At 55.9% G+C, this 26,879-nt stretch overlaps 1 protein-coding gene across 1 annotated transcript; it reads right to left on the bottom strand.

Moving 5' to 3' along the window:
- Nucleotides 1-381: 381 nt before the first annotated feature.
- Nucleotides 382-26,216, bottom strand: FAM163B (family with sequence similarity 163 member B). Its single transcript, XM_063353397.1, has 3 exons — nucleotides 25,863-26,216; nucleotides 2,934-3,049; nucleotides 382-2,751 (listed from the first exon to the last, which is right to left on the bottom strand). Exons 2-3 carry the CDS (start codon nucleotides 3,024-3,026, stop codon nucleotides 2,362-2,364), a joined length of 483 nt encoding a protein of 160 aa, XP_063209467.1. The 5' UTR covers nucleotides 3,027-3,049; nucleotides 25,863-26,216; the 3' UTR covers nucleotides 382-2,361.
- Nucleotides 26,217-26,879: the final 663 nt, after the last annotated feature.

Below are 26,879 nucleotides of genomic sequence, written 5' to 3'. Positions count from 1 at the left end.
GGTTGCTCTGGGTTAGGGGCTTTTTGGGGCTTCGTGTGAAGCTTCTCGGGAGCTTGTGAGCAAAGAGGCTTGGTGCCAGGGAGAAAAGGGCCTTTCCACGCTCCCAAGGGGAATTATTGCTCTGTGTTTCTGCGGGCATGACTCACCGAGACCGGGCCAAAGGCTCTTTGTCATCCCCGTATTGGCGTGTGCACCCCAGTTACCGCTTCATCGCTCCCCGCAGCAGCAGGGCAATCCCCACACCCCGCTGAGGGCTGGGCAAACAACGCCCCGTGTTTGAAGATGCAGGGACAAAAAAAGGTCAGCCTCAAAAACCCATGTCAAAGTATTTTATTTCTTTTTAATTATTATTTCTTTTGTTGTTTCCCCCCCCCCCCGCCCCCCCGCGTTTCCCAAAGCCCTGTACAACAGATCACCAGGTGAAGGTTAGTGAACGCCGATCGGTTGCTTAGTTCCCAAGCTACATGGGAAGGAAAAAAGAAAGAAAAAGGAAAAAAAAAAAAAAAGGGAGAGAGGAAGGCTGGGGGGAGACGTATGGTCACAAAAGATGCAAAGAAGAGGAAGGCTCGATGCGTGGAAACAAACCCCGGTGAGAACTGTACAAGGAGCGCGGCCGCGGCGGCTGCCGTCCCCCCCACCCCCAGAGCAGAGGCGTCGTGCTCCCGGGACACGGCGCCGCAGGGACCAAGCCCAGACTATTAAACATGTACGAAACGAAACCCAGCCCCCACTCCCATCCCACCACCCCCAACAGAACCCCCCCGAGAAAGTCAAAGATACTCATTTGCAAAGACGGACTTGTACTTCAAAAGATTTCCTGCGGAATTAAAAGCCCTCGCAGTTAAAAGTAAAATATCTGGCTGGGCTGCAAACAGTGTTCGGGAGCCCACGGGGCGGAAGCCACGGCTTTTTTCTTCCCGTCGCATCTTTAAAAAGAAAAGCTGAGCCGGAGCACAGCGCTGAGGCCATTAGAGTCTCTTTGCAGCCAGTCCACCCTCCGCCGGCCGTCCCCGAGTCCAGCGCGATGCTTTTAACCTGAATAACGCAGAATCCGGGAGAAAGAGGGTGTTTTGTCAGACAGACTGGGGAGTATTGCAGGGTTGGAGGGGAGGAATCGAGACGGTCGGGAGAAAGCAAAGCACGAGTCCACGCAGAGGCAGCGCTGCAACGCGGGATTCCTCCTCCCAAAGCACGGAATTAACCAAACGGCTCCTGTGCCGGACATTTAGCGCAGAAGGACTTGCTCGGTGGCCGGCTCCGCGCAGCCCTGGCCCGACCCAGGGTGGCCAATGGAGCCGGGGCTGAGCCAGGGCCGCAGCCCTGGCCACGGGAAACTGCACGATGGAAAACGCAGAAGAGCTGGCTTTGCCTAAATCTAAAGTGTTTTGACACATTCCTGAATGGGGAGAGTGTCCCATGGCTTTTTTTTTTTTTCCCCCCTCCTAAAAAAAAAAAACCAACAACCCCAAACACAAATGTGAGGATGTGCATGCAGGAGCGGGGGGGGCATGTACATGGTCTTGGTCTTGCTCGCCCAGCCCTCAATCAGCAGTCAGGTATGGCATTGTTTGGAGCGGGCAGGCTGATTATTCGGAGGGGGCGGTTAGGGGCGCATTCCTCCCTCCAAAATTGCGCCGTGTGTTATTTCCATAGCCAGGCAATGCAATGGGTTTGCAAAACCCCCCAGCCCGGCTTCACTGGGGGGGCCGTAGAGCGGCTCTGGGGGCTCCAAGGACAAGGACAGGCTGTGCGCCCATCAGCCATCCTAACCCCGAGGGGATCGCGCCTGTCACCCGGCAATGAATGACCAACTTGAGGAGTGCGACAGCCTGGGAGCGGGGCAGGGCTGTGCACACACACACGGGTGCAGGAGGGGGTGGCAGAGGGGTGGGCAACAGCAGTCCTGCTTTGCTATGGGACCATGGAGGGATGGGGGGGGTGGGGGGTATGGGAGGGGGTGTCAGCCAACCCTGTGCCCCATCACTTGCTTGTCACCACTCAGCGCTCACGCCCAATGGTGAGGAGGGGCGTTTGCTCTGTATAAAAGGATGCGCAATATCAAAATCCTCTTTATAAAAACAAACAAACAAAAAAAATGCAACGCAGCACTAGGAAACCTTGCGTCCTCCGCTGTACTCCCCTTCTGGGTTTGTGTTCTTCCTACCCCTTTATATTGCCATTTCGCACGTCTCTGCCTACAGAACGTAGAAATACATTCTTTTCTTTTTTTTTTTTCTCTTTTTTTTTTTTCTTTTTCAAAACTCTTCCACAAATTTCAAAAAGTTCTCCCCGCTGTTAAAAGCCCCCTCGGCTGTGGGGAGGTGGGACGCGATGCTCTGGGCTGGGCGGGCAGCCAGCGCCTCACACGTCGGTGCTTATGCTGCGGCTGCGGGAGAAGGCTTCCCGCATGGCCGACAGCCGGTTGGGGTTGAGCGCCTGCAGGTTGGCCACGCTCACCGGCAGATCGAGATCCTCCTGGCTCACCGTCTTGTAGCTCACCCGGTCGCCCCCGTTGTGCAGGTCCTCGGGGGGCTCCTGCAGGAAGAAGGTGGGGGGCTCGTAGGGCACGCAGCCGGGGCAGCTGGGCCGGCTCGGTGTTGGCTTCTTGCCGAAGGGTGAGGAGGAGTAGAGGGACGGGCCGTTGGTCAGCACTACGTTGCGGTTGCAGTGGAGCGGCGGGATGTGGGAGTGCACGGCGAAGTCGGGCTCCTCCTCATCCTCTTCGGACTCATCCTTCTTGCAGCAGTAGTACTGAAATGGGATGGCCCCGTGGGGCCGGGGCTCAGCCGGCATCCCAAACCGCCCACCCTGCCACCGAGGGGCTGCTCCGTGCATGCCAGCCCCTGGGGACTGGCAGGGAGGGGACACCGGGCTGCTCATGGGCTCCTCTCCCCATCGCAGCACCCTTTGGGGCCACATGCCCCCGGCCTTACCTGGAGCCTACAGTAGCAGAGGACGGCGATGATACAAAGCAAAATGACAGTCGCTAATATTCCACCTGTGATGACCACGGTCCCGGCTGTCATCCGCCCTCTTCTCCATTAACAGCCTGCAAAAGCGAGTGCACGGGGTGACGGGGGGCGGTGGGGGACAGGGAGCGGCTGGTGCTGGGCGATGCACCGGGCTGCAGGTCCCCAAACCCTCAGCCCACCCCCGTTTGGTTTCTAACCAGGAGACCTCTGTGGGAGGTGATGGGCAGGATCAGGCCAGATCCTGGCACTGGGCACCCGTGAAAGCCATTGGGAAGTCCCTGTGCCCCGCTAAATGCCACCTTGCAGGTGCAGGGGGATAAAAAGCTTCACGCAGTGGGTGAGACTTAGTGCGCAGCAGCTCTGGGGTCACATCGGGCTCTTCTGCATGCAGGAGGGGGGGCCCAAGGGAAATAAAACCTTCTGCCCAGTGCCTCTGGCACCCAGGGCAACCCCCCGGCTCCTGCCTGGTGGCAGAGAGCTTCAGTGATGGGAGAAGGAGCTTTGCAGTAAGGATTTCTGAGCTGTACACATTTTTCTCTGAGCCTATAATCCATTTTCCCCATGAAAACAATGTGGTATTTTAATTTGGAATAATGGGAGCTGCTAAGTGAGCCTCTAATGACTGCGGGGACCGGCGCTCTCCCCTCCCTGAGCAGCGAGCTGAGGTAGGGGATGTGTCTGCAAGGAGGCACCAAGCTCCTCGCCTCTCCATGGCCAAGCCACAGTGCTGGGGGGGCTGGCGGGGGGGGCACCCCAGGATGATGACTCTGACCACTTCGGGCGAGCTGTTCATTCCCGTCGTGGCAAATGCTGCGGCTGGGACACAGTGTCCCGGACATCCCAGAGACGCCGTGGCTCAGCTTGGCCCCACGCTTGCGTTTTGGGGCACCACCAGCACCCTTCTCTCCCCGGAGTGCCCCTTAGAGGAACCTGGGTGCTGACACAGACCTGGTAGCGGTGGAAGGTCCCTGCTCTGGCCCTGCTGGGCTCACCCAGAAGGCAGACGCTGTGCATCACACGAGCCCCGCAATGCCAGCACGGGTCTTGCTCTGGGCATCCCTGAGCTCGCAGGACGGCTTCGCAGGACCCCTCCATCCCACGCAGAACAAGACCAAGCTCTTTGCCACAGGAAGGATGCTGGGGAGACGCGTACCTGCCTGCAGACACCTGCTCGCAGCTATGCAGACGGCGGCACTAACACCAGCATTGCTCCGCCGCTAAAGCTCCAGCAGCCCTTTAGTGCCGCAAGATTCGGGCTGACAACAGCAGAAGTGACATAAATCAAGAGAGAAATCGTATGCTGACCACCTACTCTACGAGCGCTTTAACAAAGCTGGCCTCCAGCTCACGCTATCAGGTTAAAACAAAAAAACAACCACCCCAGCCCCAAATTACTTCAGCACCCGAGGAAAAGCAACCCTATCTGTCAGGGATTTAACCCGCTTCCAAAGAAAATAAATCTGTGGCATATTTTCAGGCGCTTAATGTCCTGCTAAAGTTGGGTAAGTGCTGAATGGATAAAGCAGTATCACATTTTATGTTGCTGCTGAGCGGCGCTGTAGGAGGGAAGGTAATTTATAACGATGTCTGAACGCCTCCTAGCACCGCACGGCCATGGGGCAAGCGCCGGGCCAAATCCTGCCCGGATGCCTTGGTCAAAATGCTCTGAGGAGACGCAGGGAGCGGAACACGGTCAGGGGGAGGGTTTGCTAAAAAAAAAAAAAAAGTGCATTAGTGATTTAGAAACTTTGATTCCTGTTTAAAGAGGGATGGAGGCACACGGCGGCACCGGGTGCTGTGGGCACAGGCACCGGCCTGGCAGAACGGGCTGGAAATGCCCATCCGTGGCTCCTTTGCTGCTCCCTTTTGCAATCACGGCGCCAGCACGAATCTCAGGGCAGGGGCAGGCGCAGGACCTGGCTCTGGAGTGACCGGACTCAGCCCTGCAGCATCTCGGGGACGGGCGCTGCACCCATCAGAGAGGATCAGCATCTTCGCCAGCTCCTTGCCAGCCCCAGATGCCAGGCGGCAGGCAGGGCTTGGGCAGGGAGGGCTCCTCAGCTTCCTCGCCGCTTAATTAAACGGCCGCCTTCCCCGGGGGTACAAGCCAGGGTCACACAGAGCCCGTTTTCAGGGTTTCTGTCCAGGCCCAGTCAGCCAGACGTGGCATCGCAGCCGCTGCTCCCTCCAGAGCAGGACCGTTTGCATTTCCTTCTTTTTTTTTTCCTCCCATAACATACTTGTCTGATTAAAGCTGCGTACCTGGAAGCATTAAACTCTCCAGCGTGCAAAGGGGGAGGAAAGCAGAGCATTCGGAGGCCCATAAGCAGAACAATTCCTGTCTAGACCTCCTTTTTACATTTGTTCCTAATTTCACGCTCCACAGGCTCCCAGATTCATATATTTAGTAATAAATATCCTGGTAAAAGGAAGTGCTTTGCAGCTCCACTGTGGTCTTGGAGAAAGTATTAGGAACGCAGGTACCGAGAGACGCAGTCCCAGCAGACGGTCGCTTCGGTAACGTTAGGAGCCCTCCAGCTACCGAGGATGCCGGACCCCCCCAGCCCCTCTGCCCCGTCCAACTCCAGCACGTCCTCCATCACTGCCAGACAGCCGGGAAGGGGCGGCGGGGGGGACGGTAACTCCACACAGGCTGTTTGCCCCCGGCCCAGGAGCTCTTTGCTGTAGGAAAGAGGTCCCCAGTGCCGTGGGGTGACTGGGGATGGTGCCTCTTGGGGGTTACTGGGAACCACCATGCTGGTGTGGGCGCACGGGAGCTTGGGGGCAATGCATCCCCCTTCCCCGACACCCTGCTTTACTTTCCCAGCGTGCAAAGGACACGTCGTGCCGCAACAAACCGAAGACACGTCACTGCAGGGTTGCTACAGGCTGCTCCTGGATGAGCTGTTTGGTTTTGGGCACGACCCGCTGCCGCTTGCCTGGTTTCACCGGGGCAGCTACTGCTGCGCCTGCAGCGGCGCCGTCCCCGCAGCCTTGCGGCGGCTGGGCACTCCCGGGGTGTGAGAAAATGCCCTTTTCTACTCCTTGCAGCTGCAGAAGACACAAGCAGAACTCCCATCGGCTCCAGTCCCGGTTCGGTGACCCCTTTCCTCGCTGACAGCCCCTGCCGTGGCTGAGGACGTGGGCTTTGAGGTTCGCAGCTCACTAGGAGCCAGGTCTGCATCAGCCCCTGCCCCGCACTTCGCGTGGGCACTGCCACGAGGCACTGACGGACCTTCCCGACGTGCTGCAGCCCGGCCCAGGGGCTGGAGGGGGCTCGGGGGAACCTTCCCACAAGCAACAGAGAATGGGACAGCCCAGAATCGCACTTGACAATGCAGAAAGGAGAAGGGGGGGGGATGAGAAATCACCCCAAGTCACCCCACCCCAGCATCCTGAACGCGGCCCCTGGACGGCCCAGGGTGCCCGGTGCGGGGAGAGGCTGCTCACGGCTGCGCCTCGCGGCGGGGGCCACGCTGGGAGCGAGACGGGGCAGGCGGCTCTGCAGCCAGCGCCCCTCGGGACCTGCGTGGGAGGAAGGCTTCGGAGCAGCCGGGGGAGGCTGAGCACAGCCCATCCGAGGGCCCCAGCGAACACCCGGCTAACCGCGGCTCCGCAGCACTGAGCTCCAGGTGCTGGAGCACTCCAGCCACAGCCGGCTCCCGCGGACTGGCCTGACCCTGCCTGTGGAAGCTGTGGGAGAAGGAGACCTGGGGACTGCTAAGGAGACCACTCCAAGGTTTCTTTAAGAGACCCTCAAGTGCCTAGTTAAGCCAACTCCTAGGATTTGCAGGTGTTATGATCAATCCTCAGGCCAGACCTTTAAATGAATGGGGCCTCCATCCATCCCATCCCATCCCATCCCATCCCATCCCATCCCATCCCATCCCATCCCATCCCATCCCATCCCATCCCATCCCATCCCATCCCCAGGGCAACAGAGTCGCCCCCTAAAGCCTTTTGCACCAGCTGAAAGGGCTGTCATGGCAAGCACCAAAAAAACAGGAACGATAGTCCAACTGAGACTGTGCCTGCACAAGGAGACCATGTCTTACCTGCCAAGAGCTGGGGCCCCCGGCTTGTGGCACTGCCTGCATCCCCCCCAGCAGCCCTGGGACCTCCTTCCTCTGCAGCCAGGAGCAGCACAGCCTTCTATTTAATAAGGAAGTTGGGATTTCCCATATTCACCTGACTCCAGAAGCTGGAGATTTAAACAAACCAGCCAAACTAGGTATGAAACAACAACTGGCAGCACAGACGTGATTGCTCAGGCCTGGTACCTCAGCACTGGAGCAGGCAGGAGCCTGGACCCCACCATAACAAACACACAGGAATAAACACACAGCCACAACCACCCCACACCGGGCTCAAACCTTCTGCATGAGACCTCTGGCCCTCGTCCTAGCCCTTCTGCTGATCACAGCGGTGGTCTTACATGTGCAGAGGGTAGCGGGGATCAGCTCTGCCCTGCCCTTCCAAATGGCCAAGATGGAAAAAGGAGAGAAAAAAGGAAAAAAAAAACCCCACCCCACCCTTCCCAGGGAGCGGAGGAGGCCAGCGCCGTGTCCTGAAGTAACACCATCCTGCCTTGTCTTGGCTCTGCTCTGCGCTAGCACATCCCTGGCCGAGCTGTGTGCTTGGCTGAGCCCTGCCGCCGAGCGTGGGTGTCCTCCTGCACCCGGGGAGGGCCTCCGAGGGGGGAGCCACCCAGCAGGCTAGCACGGCCCCCCCAGGCAGGGTCCCCATGCTGCCGGCGCTGACCCTCCCTCGAGCACCACGAGCGATGGCTGGTGGTGGGTCAGGTTATTTGGGTTGCTCTGGGGAGAAGACCCAAGGGAGGGACCTCAACGGGGTGAATGTTCAGGTTGGGAAGATTAAGTCCTACGTGGAAACTGGGGGTTGAGCAGCTGTGTACGGGGGAGAATGAGTCTGACCCTCTGTGGTGGAGGGTCACGAGCTCCATGGGTCTTGTCCTGGGTGGGCGACACTGCCATTTCCCATCTCATCCAATTTCCCAGCCCATCCATGCACAACAAACCCTGACACCGATGCTTCTGACCGAGCCACACTTCAGAGGAAAGGACAAGAGGTCAGCAAGAGGCCGGGGAAACGGGAGAGCAAGTGAGCGATGTCCGACATGCCGCTTCCCCGAGCTGCTGGGTCTTGCTGCCGCTTTCCTGGGTGCAGACAGCATTCGGGACCCAGGAGGAGGGTAACAAGATGACACTATAAGAAACTGGCCAGGGCAGAGCGGGCTGGATCTGAGCCCTTGGTGCTGCAAAGTTTCAGGGGGAGCCTGGCTTACGCTCACCTATTGTCCCCCCAGCGCCACGCAAAGGGTAAACCCCCAGAGGGTGGGTGCGAGGGAAAGCCACTGCCCGGCCAGCAGCCACCAGCCTGGGAGCTGGGAAAGCAGCAAATAAGTTAGAAGCCAAAAACAGTTTGGTGGCAAATACAGCCTTATTTCTGCATTTCCCCCTGTTCCTGTAATCCTACCCAGTCAATGAATAAGAGCCGGGCTGCTAGGAACAGCCGGGCAGCGTGCCAGCAGAAGACTTTGCATTTACGGAGCCAGCGGACAGGGCAGCTGCCAGAAACACAGGCGGAGAACGTGGCTTTCCATACGAAAAACACTTTAAGCAGAAGACCTGCATCACTTTTGTTTGCTTTCTCTCTCTTCACCCCGCGACGGCAGCGCTCCTGGCCTGGGGGCTGATGCTCTGCGTATACAGCGGGGATTTAAACAGCCAGGCCTGGCCGCGGGTGGGCTGGGGAAGGGGCGCACGGGGGCTCGGTGCCTGCAGACCCATCGCTTCAACAAGACCATCTGAGCGCTCCTCGACACCAGGACAAGACGAGACGCGTCTCATCAATCAATGCTTCATCAATCAATGCTTCCCCATCTCAGCACTGATACTTCCCGTGCAGGGACCCCCCCTCCCCCCGTACCTCCAGGCACCAAGTTTCTTTTGAACATTTTATGAGCCGACGGCACTTAACTCCCTGCTGTCCCCTCTTTGGAGGATGCTACTCACAATTTCCCAGGCTGATCCATAGCAGATGGGTCCTCCTGGGTGCTGTGGATGGCTCAGGGATCCCAGCAGCCCCATCCTCCCATCTGCACCCACTGGGACCACACTCGCCCCCATCTCTGCTCAGACACTGGCCCTTTGCAGAGCGGCTCCTGCACTTGGGAGGTGCTTCCCCTACCAAGAAAATGGGGGTTTACAACACTATTGATAGTCCCTGGAATAAGAAGGAGTTTTGGAAGTGAGTCGATGGCACATAGGAGAGGGCTCCCACCGCCTGGGAGCTGCAGCCAGGTCTGGGCCGTTGCTGTCAGGCTGCTGTGGGCTTTTAAACAATAAATCAGGACAGGGAACAAAACATTTCACACCCACCTGGAACTGCATGGCCCTTTCTGGCGGCCTTAGAGCCGTTACCTGGTTTGAAGCCAACTGCAGAGGTCACAGATGCTCTTACTGAGGTAACTCACAGCTACGCCTGCAGTGACCCCTCCTGCCCGCTGCGACAGACCCCGATACTTCAGCTCCCGCTGATGTCCGGACCAGAAACAACACATTCCAAAGGCAATTTATACACAGTGCCTGATAAATTATTCAGCAGATAGGACATTGCTGGAATAGTGCTGAGCTCTGCAGAACAGGATCCCAGCCACCTCCAGTGGCGTACGGCACGGCTTGGGCAGGGCTGGGACGGCAGCTCGGGGCAGGCTGTGCTGGGGACCGGGGCTCACCGGGTGCCTGGGGGGCCGAGGGCAGGAGGACAACACTATGGCCAGACGAGGTGACAAGAGCTGGGGTGTGAGAGAGCCCTCGCCACCTGCAGGTGTGTTCTTGCCCTGGTTTTAGTGCCCTGGCAGTGAGAGTTAAGCCTGGAGGTACATCAGGCTAATGCAAGGTGAGCGTCGGGCTGATACCAGGACGCACCCCCTGTATTTCATAGAATCACAGAACGGTTTGTGTTGGAAGGGACCTTGAAGACCATCTAATTCCACCCCTCTGCCCTGGGCAGGGACACCTCCCACCAGCCCAGGTTGCTCCAAGCCCCGTCCAACCTGGCCTTGAACCCCTCCAGGGATGGGGCAGCCCCAGCTTCTCTGGGCACCCTGGGCCAGGGGCTCACCACCCTCACAGCAAACAATTTCTTCCTGATATCCAAACTAAATCTCCCCTCTTTCAGTTTGAAACCGTTCCCCCTCATCCTGTCATTACACTCCCTGCTCCAGAGTCCCTCCCCAGCTTTCCTGGAGCCCCTTGAGGGACTGGAAGGGGCTGGAAGGTCTCCCCGGAGCCGTCTCTTCTCCAGGCTGAACCCCCCCAGCTCTCCCAGCCTGTCCCACAGCAGAGGGGCTCCAGCCCTCTGCTCCGTCAATCCTAACCCACGATAAACTCCTCCCGGGGACTGGAGGGGCTGGGGACTGTCCTTCTCCTCTCTGCCCGTTCTCAGCTCAGCCCTTCACAGCCAGAAACTGTCCCCGAGCCGTGCCGATGGTTGGGCTCAGATGGGGAATGGGGACAGTCAAATAGCACAGTGATCCGCTCCTTCTGTCTGCTCTTATTATCATCCGATATAACGCTATATAATAACAATATTATATATCATTAAAAACCAGACTTTTAAAATCCAAAGCGTTATAACCCAAAATGCACGGCAGCCAAAAGACTTGTAGAAAAGCCACTGCTTTTCTGAGAAGTTGTGTAAGTTTTTTCCATATGCTGAGAACACGCTGTCTTCGTGTCCCTGCAGGTGTCCCTGCGGGCAGTGGCACCGCCGGAGCGGCCAGGCTGTCCTGCGCGAGAGCAGCTCATCAGCTCGGAAACCCAGCAAAGGGGGCTCGGGTTACTTGGGAGATACATCACAAAGCAACTCCACATTTCGGGTTTTCCAGAAGCTTAAAAAAACGCCAAAGTTCACGGGACAATTAGGGATCCCCTCCCGCTGGTTACCATCGTTAGTTTTTAAAACAGAGACTGGCATTTAGTGAGGCATCTGAATTTTCAGCACGCTTAAGCAGGCTGCCTTCAAAGTGCATCGATTTAGGGGATGCCTGCCCCAGCAGCGCGCGAGAGGGAATATGTGCTCTGCAATAATGAGGCAATAATGTCATTTAATACAACCAAATCACGCCTAATGAAAAATAATATTTGCACAGCTCATCAAAGCGGCATTGAGGCTTACTAAGCACAGCTCCAGGCATGAATTTAAATGACTGCAAACGCTAAACGGAGCGCGGCGGTGCCGCTGGGGAAGGACGGGGCAAAGCGCTGAATCACCTGGACGGTGTGTGCTGCCCTTGGGAACGTCCCCTTCCAGCGCCCCTGGGGCCGCCCCAAAGGTGCTGCTCTCTCCGTCCCAAAGGGACTAGGGAAGGTGTCTGCGGACACCTCGGCATCGCCTGGAATAAAGCAGGGTATGTTCACCCTTCTCTGCCTTTCTGGCTGTAAAACTGTACAGCCGCATCCTAAAAGGCATCAGTAGGGATGCTACTGGTATCGATGGGGATGCTACTGGGATCGATAGGGATGCTACTGGTATAGACAAGGATGCTACTGGTATTGATAGGGATGCTACTGGTATCGATAGGGATGCTACTGGTATAGACAGGGATGCTACTGGTACTGATAGGGATGCTACTGGTATAGACAGGGATGCTACTGGTATTGATAGGGATGCTACTGGTATAGACAGGGATGCTACTGGTATTGATAGGGATGCTACTGGTATTGATAGGGATGCTACTGGTATAGACAGGGATGCTACTGGTATTGATAGGGATGCTACTGGTATCGATAGGGATGCTACTGGTATAGACAGGGATGCTACTGGTATTGATAGGGATGCTACTGGTATAGACAGGGATGCTACTGGTATAGACAGGGATGCTAGCGACTCGGTGCTGCCCAGCAGTGCATCCCTGCACACCAGCCCTACGCTGGCATCAGTCCAGGACAGGTAAACCCAAAAACCACGTCCAAGGAAGGAACTGGCACAGACGCCAAGGAAGGAACCGGTACAGACGTGATGGACTCGCCTCGGGGTCCGCGCGGAGCGCTGCCGCAGCAGGGGCTCCCAGCCAGCCCGTCTCTGTCAGGATTTGAGAGCTGCTGTCAAAGCACAGCAGAGCGTGTGCAGGGTTTAACCCTCCCCAATCCCACCTTTCACTGCCCAAACAAGCACACTCTGCTAAAGTACCAGGAATTATTTCCTTACATCAACTGGAGAGACGGGCCATAATCCCAAACACACATAAGCTGCCTAAACTCCTTCAAAAAAAAAAAAAAAAGAAAGAAAAAGGAAAGAAAGACAGGCTGTCTTTCCACCCTGCATCATTTAATCGCCTCTTGAATTATAGTTTAGTCAGCCTGAGATATTAGCAACAGAGAGAGCAGGTTTTGGTATTAGCAGCTTGAGATAAGCTACCGCAATCACTGCTGAGTGGGGAATAAGTCAGAGAGTGGGGGGCACCCACCCAACCCTGGGCACTTCTCCTCGCAGGGCAGTTTTGCAGGCTGGAAACGTCCCCTGGCCAACCTGAAAAGCTAGGGTTACCTTACTGAGAGCTAACGATAAATCTTACTCCTGATCAGTACTTTTTCCTGCCCAATTCACTGAGCAGGCATTGCTCCCCCTCCATCACCGTCCCGTGGGAGAGCTCACCGCAGCCCCCCAGCGAGGCACAGTCTGCTGCAGTGCCGGTGGAAAGGTGAAAAAACCCTAATTGTCAGAAAACGCTGCTGACATGATGCGCCAAAGGTGGAAAAAAAGGGAATCTATCCTTCTGAAAGAGCAATTCTTTCCAGAATTGCTCCATTCACCTGGATTTTGCAAGCTCCTCAGGCTGTAAACCAGCCGCTGCTGCCCCGAGAGCCCGACGCAGCCAGGGGAGCCCATGGGACCCGGTGCCGTACATCAATAGCTCCCCCCAGCTTTCCCCACTGTCGCATCTCCCGGCAAACGCCTGGAGAGCAGGGTTTTGTTGCTCAGATGGGACTGCTGGGGCACGCGGATGGGGAGAGACTCACGCAGAGCTGCCGGCTGAGCTCTCGGCAGATTACGACCCTGGCCGGGGGCTGGAGCCGCCTCCTGGCCCCGGGAGCTGGGATGGATCCAGTGCTCCCATCCATGGTGGTCCTGGGGAGAAGGCTCTTACGGGCCAGGGGCACCGCGCAGAGGGAAGGGAAGGTCTGGGTACCCCCTGATGGCCGTGCAAAGCAACAGGAGCAGCAGCTCCCATGGCGGCCCTCCCAACAGCGGCTGCTTTAGCGCCGGGGGATTGTTGGCTCTGGCCGTGCAGTGGTGTCCGCACGGAGCTTTGTTCTTATGGGAAGACATTGCAGCAACTGGCCTGGGGGAGACGGACTGAGTCAGCCCTGCCGGGATTCAGCCCTGTGCTATTAGGAACACCACATGCTTCAAAGCTTGGGTTTGCACCTTTCAGCTTTTGCCTTAGTCAACCAGAGAGCCAGGCAGAGCCCATGCAGCCAGCAGCCGGCCCCAGCCCCGCGTTCAGCCTTTGTGCAACATCCGAGCTGAAGCCCTGGTTCAGCCCAGGGCTACTGGCCCCGGCTCTTCTCTGCCTCTGGCAAATGAAGCAGTGCGGTGCCCGAGAGGGAAAGCATTGCTCTGCCAACACCCATTTTACAGACAGGGAAACCGAGCCCTGGGCTGGTTAAGGCTCTGCTTTTGAAGCTAGTTTGCTTGAAATCTATCCACTATCCAATATCTATCCATTTCCAGGCTAAGGCAGCTTCCACCAGGACAGGCTCTGGGTAAGCAGCGAGCTGGGATCAGCCCCGCTCTCCTTCCACCCCCTACACCGGTGGCTGGGAAGGGTGAGTCCCCACCCCTGACCTGGTGGCCCCTGCAGATGTCCTGAGACGCAGATGAGCCATCGATCCTGAGATGCCGATGAGCCGTCGATCAGGGGCTGGGGAAGGAAAAGGACACGTACCGCGTACATTTCCAGTAAGCAGTAAATCCAACAGCTTTGCACTTCCAAGAAGTATGAACGCAGCTCCGTGGGACGGGAAGATCCCCCCAGCAGATTAAAGTCTTTGCGAGCTGCGCAACTCGCTCTCGTTTGCTCGGGATTCAGGGACCCAAACGGGCTGGGGTGGAGGCAGCAGGGAGCACCATGTCCTTGGTGCTCATTAAATGCAGCAACCTGAGAGCTCCAGGGACCACCCTGGCAGGGGAGGGACCAGCACCCCTCTGTCCTCGCCCCCCCAGCTGTGGGTGGGTGGCTGGTGGCCGGTGACACCTCCAGCAGCCCCACGCCGTCCCCACAGCACCCTGCTGTCACACACCGGTTCCTGAGCCGCCCTGGGCTCTGGCTCTCCGTGCGAGCCGCTTATTCCTCATCAGTCCCCGCTCCTCTGCCCTTGTGACACGAACTCCCTGCAGCGTGACCTGGGTCTGCCCTGCTGCGTGGCACCCGGTGACTCCGCAGGTGCTGGCTGCGACCACCCAGCACCTCCCAGGGACGAGCCCTCGGGGCTGCCTGAACAATCCCGCGGGCACCAGCAGCCTCACCCGGGATCTCCACAGAGGTATAGGTTGCTGCCTTAAAAAAAAAAAAAAAAAAAAAAATCACGCAAAAGGGTAGGGAGTTTCCATAGCTACAGCTTTACATTGCTCTGGCAAAGGCGCAGGTTCAGCCCGTGTATCGAGAAGCAAGCAGAGTGTTTTTCCCACCCCAGCCCAGCAAGGCAGCATGGCGCGTGAATAAAGAAGTGAAGAGGGCAGCGAGAGCCCAGCGATTCTGGAAGTAACGCAGAAATGATAAGGACTGGCAGCAACACACGAACGATAAGGACTGCCATGTGAGGCTGCCTCTAGCTCTGCGCCCCCTGCCCTGCCCGACCCATGGCTTGTGTGGGGCACGAGTTGCATTTGCGGGTGGGGAGGGAAGGAGCCCTCACAGCCCCCCTGTCATCGGCACCGCGAGCGTGACATCCACCTCCACACCGCTCGGTGTAGTCAGAAACCGCTTCATTTGAGTTATTGTCTGCGTGCTGCTCCCAGGGCTGGACTTCCAGAGACGGGGAGAGAGCACAAGGAGTGAACCCGCAGGGATTTACTGCTGCTGCCAATGCAGAGCCACTGCCCACAGGACCTGGGGACGTGGGACTTGCCTCGCTTCCTATCCGTGCCTTCCACAACGCAACGTCCCGCACTTCGGGCTGGTGGCAGCACCACGGCTCACGGGGAAGGACACGGACGTTTGCAAACCACTCTGGTCATGAACAAGAAGGCGATGGGCTTCCTCATTGCTTGCGACCAGGCGCTTTCCTACAGGCAGTAGAATCTCCTTCTGTTATCCTTTTTAATAAGGATTTATCATTGCTGCATCAGGGGAATTAATACAGACCCGTCTGAGAGGGTAATTTCAGATTCTTGGCAACTTACGCTGAATCTGTTCCAGTAAATTTTCCTTTTTTCCTCACCTTAATTCTGTTACAGCTTTTCCTGGGAGATGAGAGAGGGAAAGATTTAACTCAGAGGAAAAAAAACAAACCCTCAACAACAAAATCATGAGCAAAAAAGCAGAAAAGATAAGGTAATTCATACAGCTCAGCTGAAAACCATCATTAGGCAAATAAAGAAACAGAAAAAAAACCTTCGCACAAATCGCTCCACTCGAACCATGTGGGCTTCACAGAGCTGCTGGGATCAAATGTTTGAAATATCGACTGTTCCCAGGGACAGCATCTTTCAGAAATCAAAACACATGTGATGGATCTTTTTGCCTAGCGTCAGCATTGGGGCGACGCAACCCTGCCTTTGAAATGACTCCTGGATGCTCAAGAGGCCCTTGAGAGCGATGCGGCGGCTCGTGCTCCCCCCACACGCACCCCGCCGTCCTCTCGCCATCCCCGGGAGCGAAGCAAAGCCACCGCCGGTACCCAACGGCAGGGGAAACTGAGGCAGGCGAGGCTGGTGGGGCAGGGCTCTCCCACTGCTTCTGCCGGCCTTTGGTACCTGCAGGGATCGGTCTCCACGCACCCCGGCCCCTCGTGTTTGCAGCACATCGGTGCTGGCATCTTCCCCAGCAGGCTGCAGTTGCTGCCTTCCTCGCTTAAATGACGCCTGACTCGCGGCACCTCGAAGGACTAGAAAATGCCAAGGAGCTTCTCCTTGAGAGCCGAGCCTTAGACCCGCGCCCTGAGTCACCCCTGGGCATTTGAGCCCTTCCTTGGCCTCGCCGAAGGGCGGATGGGCCAGGGCACCAACAGCAGCTTCCCGCAGCCCTGGGCGGGGGGGGCGGTCAGATCACGTAACCCCCCGGGGATGAGCACGCAGAAATGCCTCCATCCGTCCTGGAAAGCTGGAGGAGACCCACACGCCAGCGCTGCCCCACTCCACCCTCCAAATCCCAGCTGAATTTCACCTTTCTTCACTTGCGCAGTGAGCTCACTCGGCTCGAACGCGTTTGCTTGAACTCCTTGGGTCGTAGGTGCGTTACGCTGTTATAAATAACACTTTCTGCCCCAGAGCTAAGCGTGCCGATGAACTGGGAACACACCACCAAGAGAGCAAAGCCTTTCACTGAACTCGGCTGATTGTCTGAGCTCTCCAGACATCACCCTGCCCACGCCGACGCTGTAGGACCACAACGAGCACTTCATTAACAGCCCCCCTCAACGGTAAACCACACAGAAACCCGCTTAACTGATAAGTTTAAGTCTTACAAAACCCAGACCTGCAAACGTGAGCGTCTCCACGGCCCTGTGCCTGGTTAGCAGAACAGAGCCCACCGAAACGCAGGCGCCCGACTCGCGACGGAGCTCTGCCTGCAGGAGATGCCCCTCGCGAGGATAAACAGAGCACAGGTCTCCTCTGGGAACCGGGAATACATTCATTCAAGCCACGGGCCGGTTTAACAAAGCAGCCTGCAACCTTCCTGCTCCTGGGCTTGACAGCGGCGAGCTTGGGAGCCCAGGAATTTCTGCCGTGATCCCAGGATGCCTGAGTTCTGCTGCGGGTCGGCTGAAGTAGGATATCACGGAATTGCACAAGACTGTGGCCCTCGGGTTGTGCGGCGATGTTAGCATTCCTATCAAACAAAGCACTATTTCTTTGCGGGTTCCTGCGAACGTTCTCATCTGTATGCATTTTTGGAAATCGTCTCTTTTTGAGCAGAACCCAAGCGCTGGCTACAGCACCAGGGTGCCAGTGTTACGCGTTTCTGAGGCTGGGCGACTCTAATCCTCTGCAGGCAACAGTCCCGCCATAACCCAGCAATATTCAGGCTTTATATTTACTACCAATCAAGCCAGACAACATTTTAACGACCTGCCCTTTGCCTGTCGATCCTAACATACAAGAATATAACATAATATTTACACAGGTATCCCAGAAAGCAAGTAAGATCAGTGCTTGGTTTCTCAGAAACCAGTATCGCAATCTTGTGTTTTCTATAACCTATGTTGTTTTATTTAAAAATACAACAAAAACAAAGATGTGATGCCAGAAACACAAGGGAAAATATGTGCGACCAAGAAAACCCGACTTTCTGTGGGCTGAATCTGCTCCCACGAGCTACCGTGAGAATCGGGAATAACTCTTGAGAAGTCAGTAATGTTAAACTGTTGCAAATCAGAAAAAGCAAGCTGGAACTGTCTAATATTAATTGTATAAATATTGTGATTGTCTTTACCTCAGGGGGATGTGCCTGCCCACAGGATGTCGCATCCGGGCTGGCCGGGGGGATACCCGCAGGCCTCCTCTGCAAAGCGCAGCCGGGATCGTCCTGGATGTGAACCCGGGTCGAAACAGCCGCGAATAATCACAGAATCATTATGGTTAGAAGAGACCTTTCAGATCATCGAGTCCAACTGCTGACCCAGCGCTGCCAAGTTACCACGAACCCACGTCCCTCAGCACCACGTCTACCCGTCTTTCACACGCCTCCAGGGATGGCGACTCCACCACTTCCCCGGGCAGCCTGGTCCAACGCTGGATGACCCTTTCCCTGAAGAAATTTTTTCCTAATATCCATCCTACTTGAGGCTGTTTCCCGGCTGCGGCTCAGCCTGCCCCGCTCCTCTGCTCCGCGACACCCTGCACAGCGGGCACCCCCAGCACTTCTTACAACTTAACACTTCTTACACCCCGAAAAAATCAGGGTTTGTGGCCTCGAGGTGCCAAACGCCCTGGGAGCTTCTGCCGGAGCTGGGACGAGCTCAGCGGCACCAGCACCCAGACTGGAGCTGCCCTTCCGCGGGTACGTCTTCGGCTCCGGCGCAATCGGTAAGAAAATGGCTTTGGTGACAGCTGGGTCACCTGGAGGAGCTTGAGAAACACCTTTTGAGCGCTTTAACGTATTTGGATTGGGAAGGGGGGGCCGCCAAACCACGCAGCTTTTTGCCCTATCCCTGTTTGCACAGGGAAAGGCATCTCAAAGGAAAGCCACGGGACAGACGTAAGTTTGAACGATGCCCCCAGCCTCTCCTTTGTGTAACGCAACAATAAAACCACAAAATTCACCTAACAGCAAGCCCAAATCAACGCTTATTATCCTTCCCCTCCCAGCTCCACTCCCACTCTCGCAGCAAAGCTATTTTTCCCCCAGATCCCACCACTAATCTTCCCAGGGCTTAGCTACCCAGCAGGCGACACCAATCAAACCAAGACACCTCCGTTGCCTTCCACGTGAGAGCCTTATAAAAAATTGCATCCCTGGAAATCCCCGCTCGCCGAGGGAGACGCGGAGAGATCCCCAGCAGCGGGGCCATGCATTTCCTAGCCGCGGCACCACAGCACTTGCTCAAAACCGAGCCTCTGGCAGCCTCGATACTCTATTTTTCTCCCCAGGAAGGGAGTTCAGCTTGGATTGCCACAAAAGGCACCATGCCTCGCTACGTGACTCACGTATATTGTGTTAACTAAAGAGTGTCAACGTGCACGCTGCTGTTCTGCAGATGCAAGGGTGGGAAGGCAGGAGGGAGAAGGAGCGTCGCTGCCTGCAGGGACAATGCACCGGCGAGGGAGAGCTGCCCGCGCCGCACAGCCGGTCGTCTGGAGATGAAGCTGGCAACAAAGGAGAGAGCTAATGGTTTGCCAAAGCTCAGGCAGGAGGAACCCACGACTGGTCTTAAACCAAATCCCCACTCAGAGCAAAGGGAATCCAGATGCAAACCGTGCGGCAAAGCCCAAGCAACACCCTCGGCTTCAACGGGGAAGGAAACGGCGGGTTTCAGAAAAAGAGCTCTGTACTGGGATTGCACCGTCCCTGCTGGTCGCGGCGGAAAATACTGTATTATTTCCTAGGGAAAAAAAAAAAAACAACCAACCAACCCAGAGGAGCAAAGGTGGAATATTGGGAACAAAAATGAGCAATGCTATTTATAGGTGGGTTATTTTTCTCACGGGAAACGGTGCCTGTAAGTGGATGTTTTAGCAGAGCTGCGATGTGCAGGCTGTAACGCAGCCGCTTCGGGGTCCTCTGGCACTCGCCTGTGAAGTCCCTCTGTCTCCAGGCAGGCTCCCGCATCATCACAGCAAATGCCAGCTGCGATGGAGCCTGGCTATCATCTTTTACAACAAAGCCCAAGACATCGCGCTGCTGTGATCAGTGCTGCTGTGATGAGTCTTTCAATCTCGAGACATTTTGACCCCCTTCGGTTGAAATGACCCGAGCTGGGGAGAGGTCGGGGAAGACAACGACTTCTGAATCCTTCATAAGGCTGTGGCCCGTCCCCAGAGAGTTTTCAAAGCAGCCACATCACCCAGCAATCTGGGTATTTATCTACGCCCAGGCAGCCAGTTCCCTTTCATTAATGCCGATGTGTTTTCCCCTTTAAACTCAAACAGACCGAAACTCTCTGTGAGCAAAGAGCCAACCTGGCCTCTGCTGATGCCAGCTCTGCAGGTCCCCGAGGAGCAGGCAGTGCTACAAGAGGCCACCTTTGTCCATGATGGTCCAGCCTAGATCTTTCAGGCAGCTGAGGAACAAGGGATCGCTCTGCACAGCAAAAAATGAAGCCACAAAGGACTTTTCCTCCCAGTTTCCCCTCCAGCAGAAAGGAAGGAAATCCCAGCCGTGTGGCGCGCCCACTGCTTGCAATTCCCCCAGTGTAATGAGCTTATGAGCTTCTGCGGCTCAGACCCCCGTGACGAACGTGTACCTAGAGAAAAGCCATAGCGTGGCCTCAAAGCCATACCTAAAGCTGGCAGTGCGGAGGGCTTCGTCCCCCGCCGGGCGAGAAGATCATCTCCTTTATCCCCTGCCCAAGAGAGGCCAACCAGTGCAGCCTTCAAGAGCCTAAGCTGGAGTTTAGTGGCAATTTAAAATAAAATAAAAAAAAACCCTACAAGCTTTTCCACCAAAGCCTATTTTTCAGGCTGGCAGCTTCTGATGGTTATCTCGCCACCTAAGTTGTCTGTAATTGGTACCTCGGACAGGAAGGGAGACGAGGATGGGGCTGGAGAGCAGGAGCAGCCAGTGGCCGGCGGGAGGGCAGGGCTGATGAGGAGGAGGAAGGCGGCGGATAGGGAATAGGGAGAGGCAGGCTGGGGTGTGTGGGCTCTGAACAGCTCGGAATGGCTCTGAATGGCTCTGAACAGCTCAGAACAGCTCTCGACGCTCCTGTGCAGCGTTGACACAGCCTCACGGCAGCACCAGATGAGGACAAAGAGGGCTGGAGCCAGCGCCCGGGACGGGATGGTCCCGCTGTGGGCAGAGCGCTCCGGTCAGCTCCAGGACTCCACGGGCACCCCCTGATCACGCTCCCCCCATCCTCCCCTCAGAGAAAATCAGCAGCAAAACAAGAAAGAAAGATGTGGGAGACCACGACGTGATTTCCTCCCCATCACGGCTCTCCGAGGGGCATGAAATTAATGGTGACAATTAATTCTGTTTGCCCTGGGGACAAGGTAAGAAGCCAGAGGTTATTTCTGGCAGGAGCGCCTGCAGGTGCAAGGCTGGTGTGAGTGACAGCAAAGCCACGTCTCTTCCCTCCTGCCACATGCGGGCAGCGTCCTTGTCACCTGGGCGAGGGAAGGGGATGATGGCTGGCACTTGGCTTCTGCCAAAAATTCACTCACCCTTCTTTTTCTTTTTCTTTTTCTTTTTCTTTTTCTTTTTCTTTTTCTTTTTCTTTTTCTTTTTCTTTTTCTTTTTCTTTTTCTTTTTCTTTTTCTTTTTCTTTTTCTTTTTCTTTTTCTTTTTCTTTTTCCTTTTCTTTTTCCTTTTCTTTTTCCTTTTCTTTTTCTTTTTCTCCATCAGGAGGCTATTAACTGATCGGGGACACGATGAATAAAGATGTGGGCTGCAGAGCATCTCCTCCGGCGGCCTCGCCGAGCCCTCCAAGTGCTGGCAGACCCTGCCAGCCCCCCCGCTCCCTGCAGAGCCTCCCACCCTCCTCTCAGGTGCTCACAGCCGGTTGCTTTATCCGCTGCTAATGACATTTATTTTCTTTTCAGAGGCTTGGGGAAGACTCTTTCTCTCGCCCTCCCTGCTGATGTGAACCCTGCTGCCCTATTATGCTGCTCTGAGACCTTTTTTTACTGTTGAACTGCTGGTGGTCTCCCCTGCATCCCCCATCTGCGCCCCCCAGCCTGCTCCTCCCACAGCCAGACACACGCTTCCCCAGCCTGATTCAACCAGCATTGAAATAAAGAGAAAAACTCACGTTTATTAAGGTTGGATCAGGTCCCCCTGGCCTGGCGAGGACGGGACTTGCTTTTGGGTTTTTGGTAACTCACCTCTAAAATGTCCTTCAGAAAAAAGGCAATTATCACAGTGCCATTAAGGCTTTCCCCATCGCACGGCCAGATAACTCGCTGGGAGTCTTTTGAAATAACCTTTAAACAATAGATCCTGCCTTGTTTACTGAATGTTTTTGAACTCAACAGTAATGCATCCAGATGTCACCCGTGTCTACTGTAGGCCTGACTATTTCTGGAAACACACCAAGGGCAAATTGCTTGGATAATGTCAGATATGGTTGCAGAGAGAATGTGACAAGTTTCCATCTCTTTGATAAAAGCTGCGGAGCAGAGAGATGTTTCCCAGGGCGGCAGAGCCGTGTCCACCTTCAGCTCAGCCCCGCGCGGGAGCCGCAGCCCTCCCCGGGGCTCCTGGGCAGGTACGGGCGGCACTCGCTTTCCAGCTGGGGAGAAAATCAGCGTTACTGTCAAGCAAAGCCCGGCAAAGCTCACGAACCGCCATGGTGGGTGGTGTGTCGCTGCGGGTGGCTTTTGTCCCGGAGGTAAGGGATGGGGAGAGAAGCATTGGAGGCAGCGAGGAGGGGCTGAGCTGCGCTGGTGGCCAGGCAACCTCGGGGAAGATGTCTCAGCCCGTCCTGTGCCATTATTCTGGATGAAGCCGAACACCAGCTCTGACCCATCACAGGTACTTGCTTCAACAAGTGAGATAAAACTCTGTCTGCAGTGAGAGGGTAAACAAAAGTCCCCCAGCCCCTGATTCATTTGTCTTCACTCCATGGCCTGCCAAGAGGAGCACCAGCACACGCTGAGGGAGATGCCACCATCTCCCAACAGTGTCCAAGGCTGCAGCGTACACTGCTGCCCTCCCAACTCCAGTGAGAAATCCATACTCCCAGTCATGTAGGATGGGGAAAAATCATAGGCTTTGTGATTTTGGCCTAAATCGGTTCCGTTCCTATCCCCTCTCCACACTGCCTCAGCACAGGCACCTTGAGAACTGCACAGTCGACAGGAGCCAGGTCCTTTCTGGGGTGCCCTGAACTCTTATTAATGGGTCATGGCTGTTATTAAGCTTTCCAGGGTCCAAGGATGTTTCAAAATGTTATTATGACTTTTAATTTTGTTCTCCAGCCTTTCCAGCTGACCTCTGCCCTGGGCTGTTCTTGAAGGGATCGCAGGGCTCGCAGGTTCCTGAGGTCCCAGCCTGGTCTGGGTTGGCCTGGAAGGTCCAAAGAGGGGCAGAGTCCACCACCCAACCAATTTGTCATCCCTTTGCCAATCTATCTGTGGTGCTGGGATATATGGGATATATGCTTTTTTCTCAGGCACAGGGTGAACCAATGCTGCCTGCTGTGATAGATTAGATCATGAGGAGAGAAGGACATAACAGGCGACGACACGGGAAGAAGTGTAAATTAGAATGGGAACGAGTTGCAAGTTCAACCCCAACACCTGCCACCTCTCCTCCACCCCTGCCCTGCTCTTCTTCAATGGCGTACGTTGCCTGACAAGCCGTGGCTGCGGGGCCCTGCCAGCAACAAGCACCTCTTCACTGGCCATGTCCTTATCCATATCCATGACAACACGACAGCCAGGTACCAGAACACGACGAGCGAGAAGGTGCCAAGTTATCCCCATTTCTTACACCAGCACTAACACAGCTAAGCACTGCGCGGCCAAATGAAAAGCTCCGAGGTACATAAATAAATACCTTACAGCTTGGCCAGTGGCACAACCCCTCGCTGACCCCCACGCTGGGCACTGAGGACATACCCTGATGTGCCCAAACGTCAGTGGCACGGACTTCTTCAGCCTGCGAGGGTGCCGCTAAGCTCTCTGGGCTGCACATAAATGCCCAAGGGCATTAAGCACCTTTACGTCTTTGTATCTGTCCCCCAGCAAAACTTTTAAAGGAGCCTAAAAGGGGTGCTTAGGTATGGCTGCGGGGTCAGCAGGCGTTCTGAGGCTTTAGACATGGGACTACCTTAAAAAAAATTGGATTAATACACCACCGGCAGTGAGCAGGTCCTCTGTCACTTCTGAACATGTTCTTAGATTGTGAAGCCTGTGAGAACAAACCTTCAGGTTTGGCTCTTGTGTCACCTACACAAGGTTTTGGGGACTGCTGCAGCTGCAATGGAAAAGGATCAGGAGGAGACATGACAGCTAGACCAATCTTCTCTTTGCTGGAAAGCGAAGAGAAGCACAGCAGAGATACAGCCAGTAACCCCAGTGCTGGTAACGTTCTGCAACTCTTCTGTGCTCGGGAAGGCACGGGTATTTAAGAACTGCCTGCATTCGTAGTCTGTATTCACTGACAAGAAAACAGAGAGGAGCAAATGCTGTTTCCTTCCTTTCCCCTCACATCCCTGCATCTTTCATAAGTGAGAACCAATGTACCGAGGGGTGACAAATCAACATCAGTCACTTTGCGGGGGATTTTGTTGAAGTTCTTTATATCTACTGAGCACCAGCACCGTTCCCCAAGAGGTCCTGTCATCGTTCTGCACGGAAATCCTGACACGCAGAGGAAGGAGGTTACACTTCTAATTACAGCTGCACGGTCTTTAAGGTGTTTGAAATCTCGTTTCATCCGCTGACAGCCGTAATGCATCTTTCTGCTCGTTTCAGACGAGATGAAAACCAACCATAAAAGGCTGCAAACAACCTTCCATTATTCACGCACCATCGCAACAGGGCAAGTGCCTAAATGCAGGTGTGCGGATAGTTCAGGCGCTTACATGTATAATTGACATAAACTATTTCCCCTTAACAGCATTATAATTTAGTTGCTTTCTCAGTGAAGACAAGATGCAATGACTAAAAAAACCCCATCACTCTGGGTACTTTTGCTCCAACGAGGTCACTCAGGAGCACTGTCTGCACTCTAAACATCGGGATATCTGCCAGCTTTCCTAAAATGACAGGCATCCATCACGAAAGACTGAAGCGCGTGATTTTACCATCTAGGTTTTATGCTGATTTCACTGCTCATTTTAGGCTAGAAGACAATCTGTTGAACCTCAAAGTGCAGTCTTCTCTTACCTTTAATTTATTCTGTCAGAAAACTGTCTACCTTAATGAGTATGAGCACACCCCCACTACCTTCCTAGTTTGGTGATCTGTTATGTCAAATATAAATAATCCTGTCTGAAACCAGTCGATATGGGGAAATGAAAAGCCATCTTCCCTTGGGGGATTTCTCTCTCCCTCCCACAGCCCCCCCGAGCCTGCAGGCTACCTTTAACATACCGAGCAACGTCCATGTGCTTCTGAGAGCACAGACCTAGACAGCTGTTGTGTTAACTAAATAGTGACAAAAACAACCCACAGATAATTATGCTTCCCCCTTCCTTGCATTCACCTCTGGATTCCTCCCCGTCACCATCGCTTTGTGGTGTGTGAGCTGGTTTGCTGCCTAACCTGGGGTGATCGCTACAAGCTCACCTGGATGCAGTGGGGGGTTCCTACATCCTCCGGGGCCAGGACATGAGATAGATAGGAACAAACCCTTGTGCTAGACACATGGCTCCGGGTGAGAAGCCCAGACAGGCGACCAAGAGAGGCCAGTTTCAGCCCCATGCCAAGCGTGCAAAGGAGGATGAGTTGTCCCCGGGGCAGAGAAGGACATGACCCACACACCCAGCTAGGGCATGGGATGGGGGCAGCTTTGCCACTCCACCCCTGAGAGATGCTTTCGTGACCTCCTTCACAGGCATGGCTTTGAAACTAAAGGCGCTGCAGGACGAGAGAAAATCAAGCCTGGAGCATCCCGGTATTTTTCAGCCTGGTCTAAGGCGGTGGGGGTTGGCCAGTCCCCCTGAGACAGGCTATCGGGGAGCAGATGCTGTGCGATTCTCCGTGTCCCTGTTTGCTCTGCCTCCCCTCTCCGAACCCCTTCCAGCTCCAACTCTGGCAGCCGGGGCTAGTCCTCTGCCTGCTCTCCTTCCAGGCATTCCCCCGGGACCGGGGGTTAGCTGCCGGTTCCCCCACCGCTGCTGAAAGGCAGGTTAGGATGCTCCGGGAGGAGGACGAGGGAGGGGGGAGAGAAGTAAACAGGAGGAAAAGCACCGCAAAAGACCCCACCGTTGGGAAGGACGGGGAGAAGGAGCCCAGGCTGAGCCGGGGGAGGTCGGTCCGCCGGCGGCGGAGCCTCCGCGCCGCTGCCCGCTCCGCGCTGCCCTCCCCGCTTACCTTCAACCGGGGGAATTGTGGCTGGATCGCTCAGGTGGGGACGGCGTCTCCCGAAGTCTCGGAGAGCATCAACGCGAAAACAAACCAATTAAAAATAATAATTTTTAAAAAATAAAAATAATAATAATAATAAATATTAAAAAAAATAAGGCTAGGAAGGCGGACGCCAGCTCAGGGTGCCGAGCAGGCGAGCCGGCAGCAGACACCCTCTCGGCACATGGCCGGGCCCGGCAGCGGCGGCTCTGCGGGGGAGCGCTCCCTCCCCGCCCCGCGCCCCAGCGCCGCCGGTGCCGCCAATGACGGCGGCGCGGAGCCGAGCGGCGCCCCCCCGAGCCCCGCACCGGGGCCGCACGGGCAGCGGCGCGTGCTGCCGGCACCCCCCCTCCCGCGCACACACACACAAACACACACACCCCTCGGACCCCCCCCCCAACCCGGGCCGGCCGAACGGTGTCGTCCCGTCCCGTCCCCCCCCGCACCGGGATGCGGGGCTGTCCTGGCCATTGGGGCCGGGCCGCCGCTGCCGCGCCGGGGGGAGAGGGGGGATGGTCCCGCGGAGCCGCATCACCCCCCACGGAGCCGCGTCACCCCCTCATAGAGCCAGGCCACACTGTCACGGAGCTGTGTCACCCCATCACAGAGCCATGTCACACCCCCCGGAGCCACATCACCCCCTCATAGAGCCACATCACTCCCTCACAGAGCCATGTCACCCCCCACGGAGCCACATCACCCCCTCATAGAGCCAGGTCACCCCTTCACAGACCCAAGTTACCCCCTCGTAGAGCTGTGTCACCCCATCACAGAGCTGGGCCACCCCTTCACAGAGCCACATCACCCCCCCACGGAGCCACATCACCCCCTCACAGAGCTGGGGGACGCCCCAGTTTGGCCGAGGGAGCCTTCACCCCCAGTCCTGGCGCAGGGAAATCATCCCACCCCCCCCCCCAGGGAGAAAATGAAGGCAAATCCTGCAGCGTCCCTCATTTAGCCCCCCAAAAGCGTCCCGGAGTATTT

This window comes from Chroicocephalus ridibundus, chromosome 15 (genome assembly GCF_963924245.1).
Source record: "Chroicocephalus ridibundus chromosome 15, bChrRid1.1, whole genome shotgun sequence".
Taxonomy (NCBI): domain Eukaryota; kingdom Metazoa; phylum Chordata; class Aves; order Charadriiformes; family Laridae; genus Chroicocephalus; species Chroicocephalus ridibundus.
The sequence above is the reverse complement of the archived record's forward strand: the minus strand, read 5'-3'. Positions and strand labels throughout refer to the sequence as shown.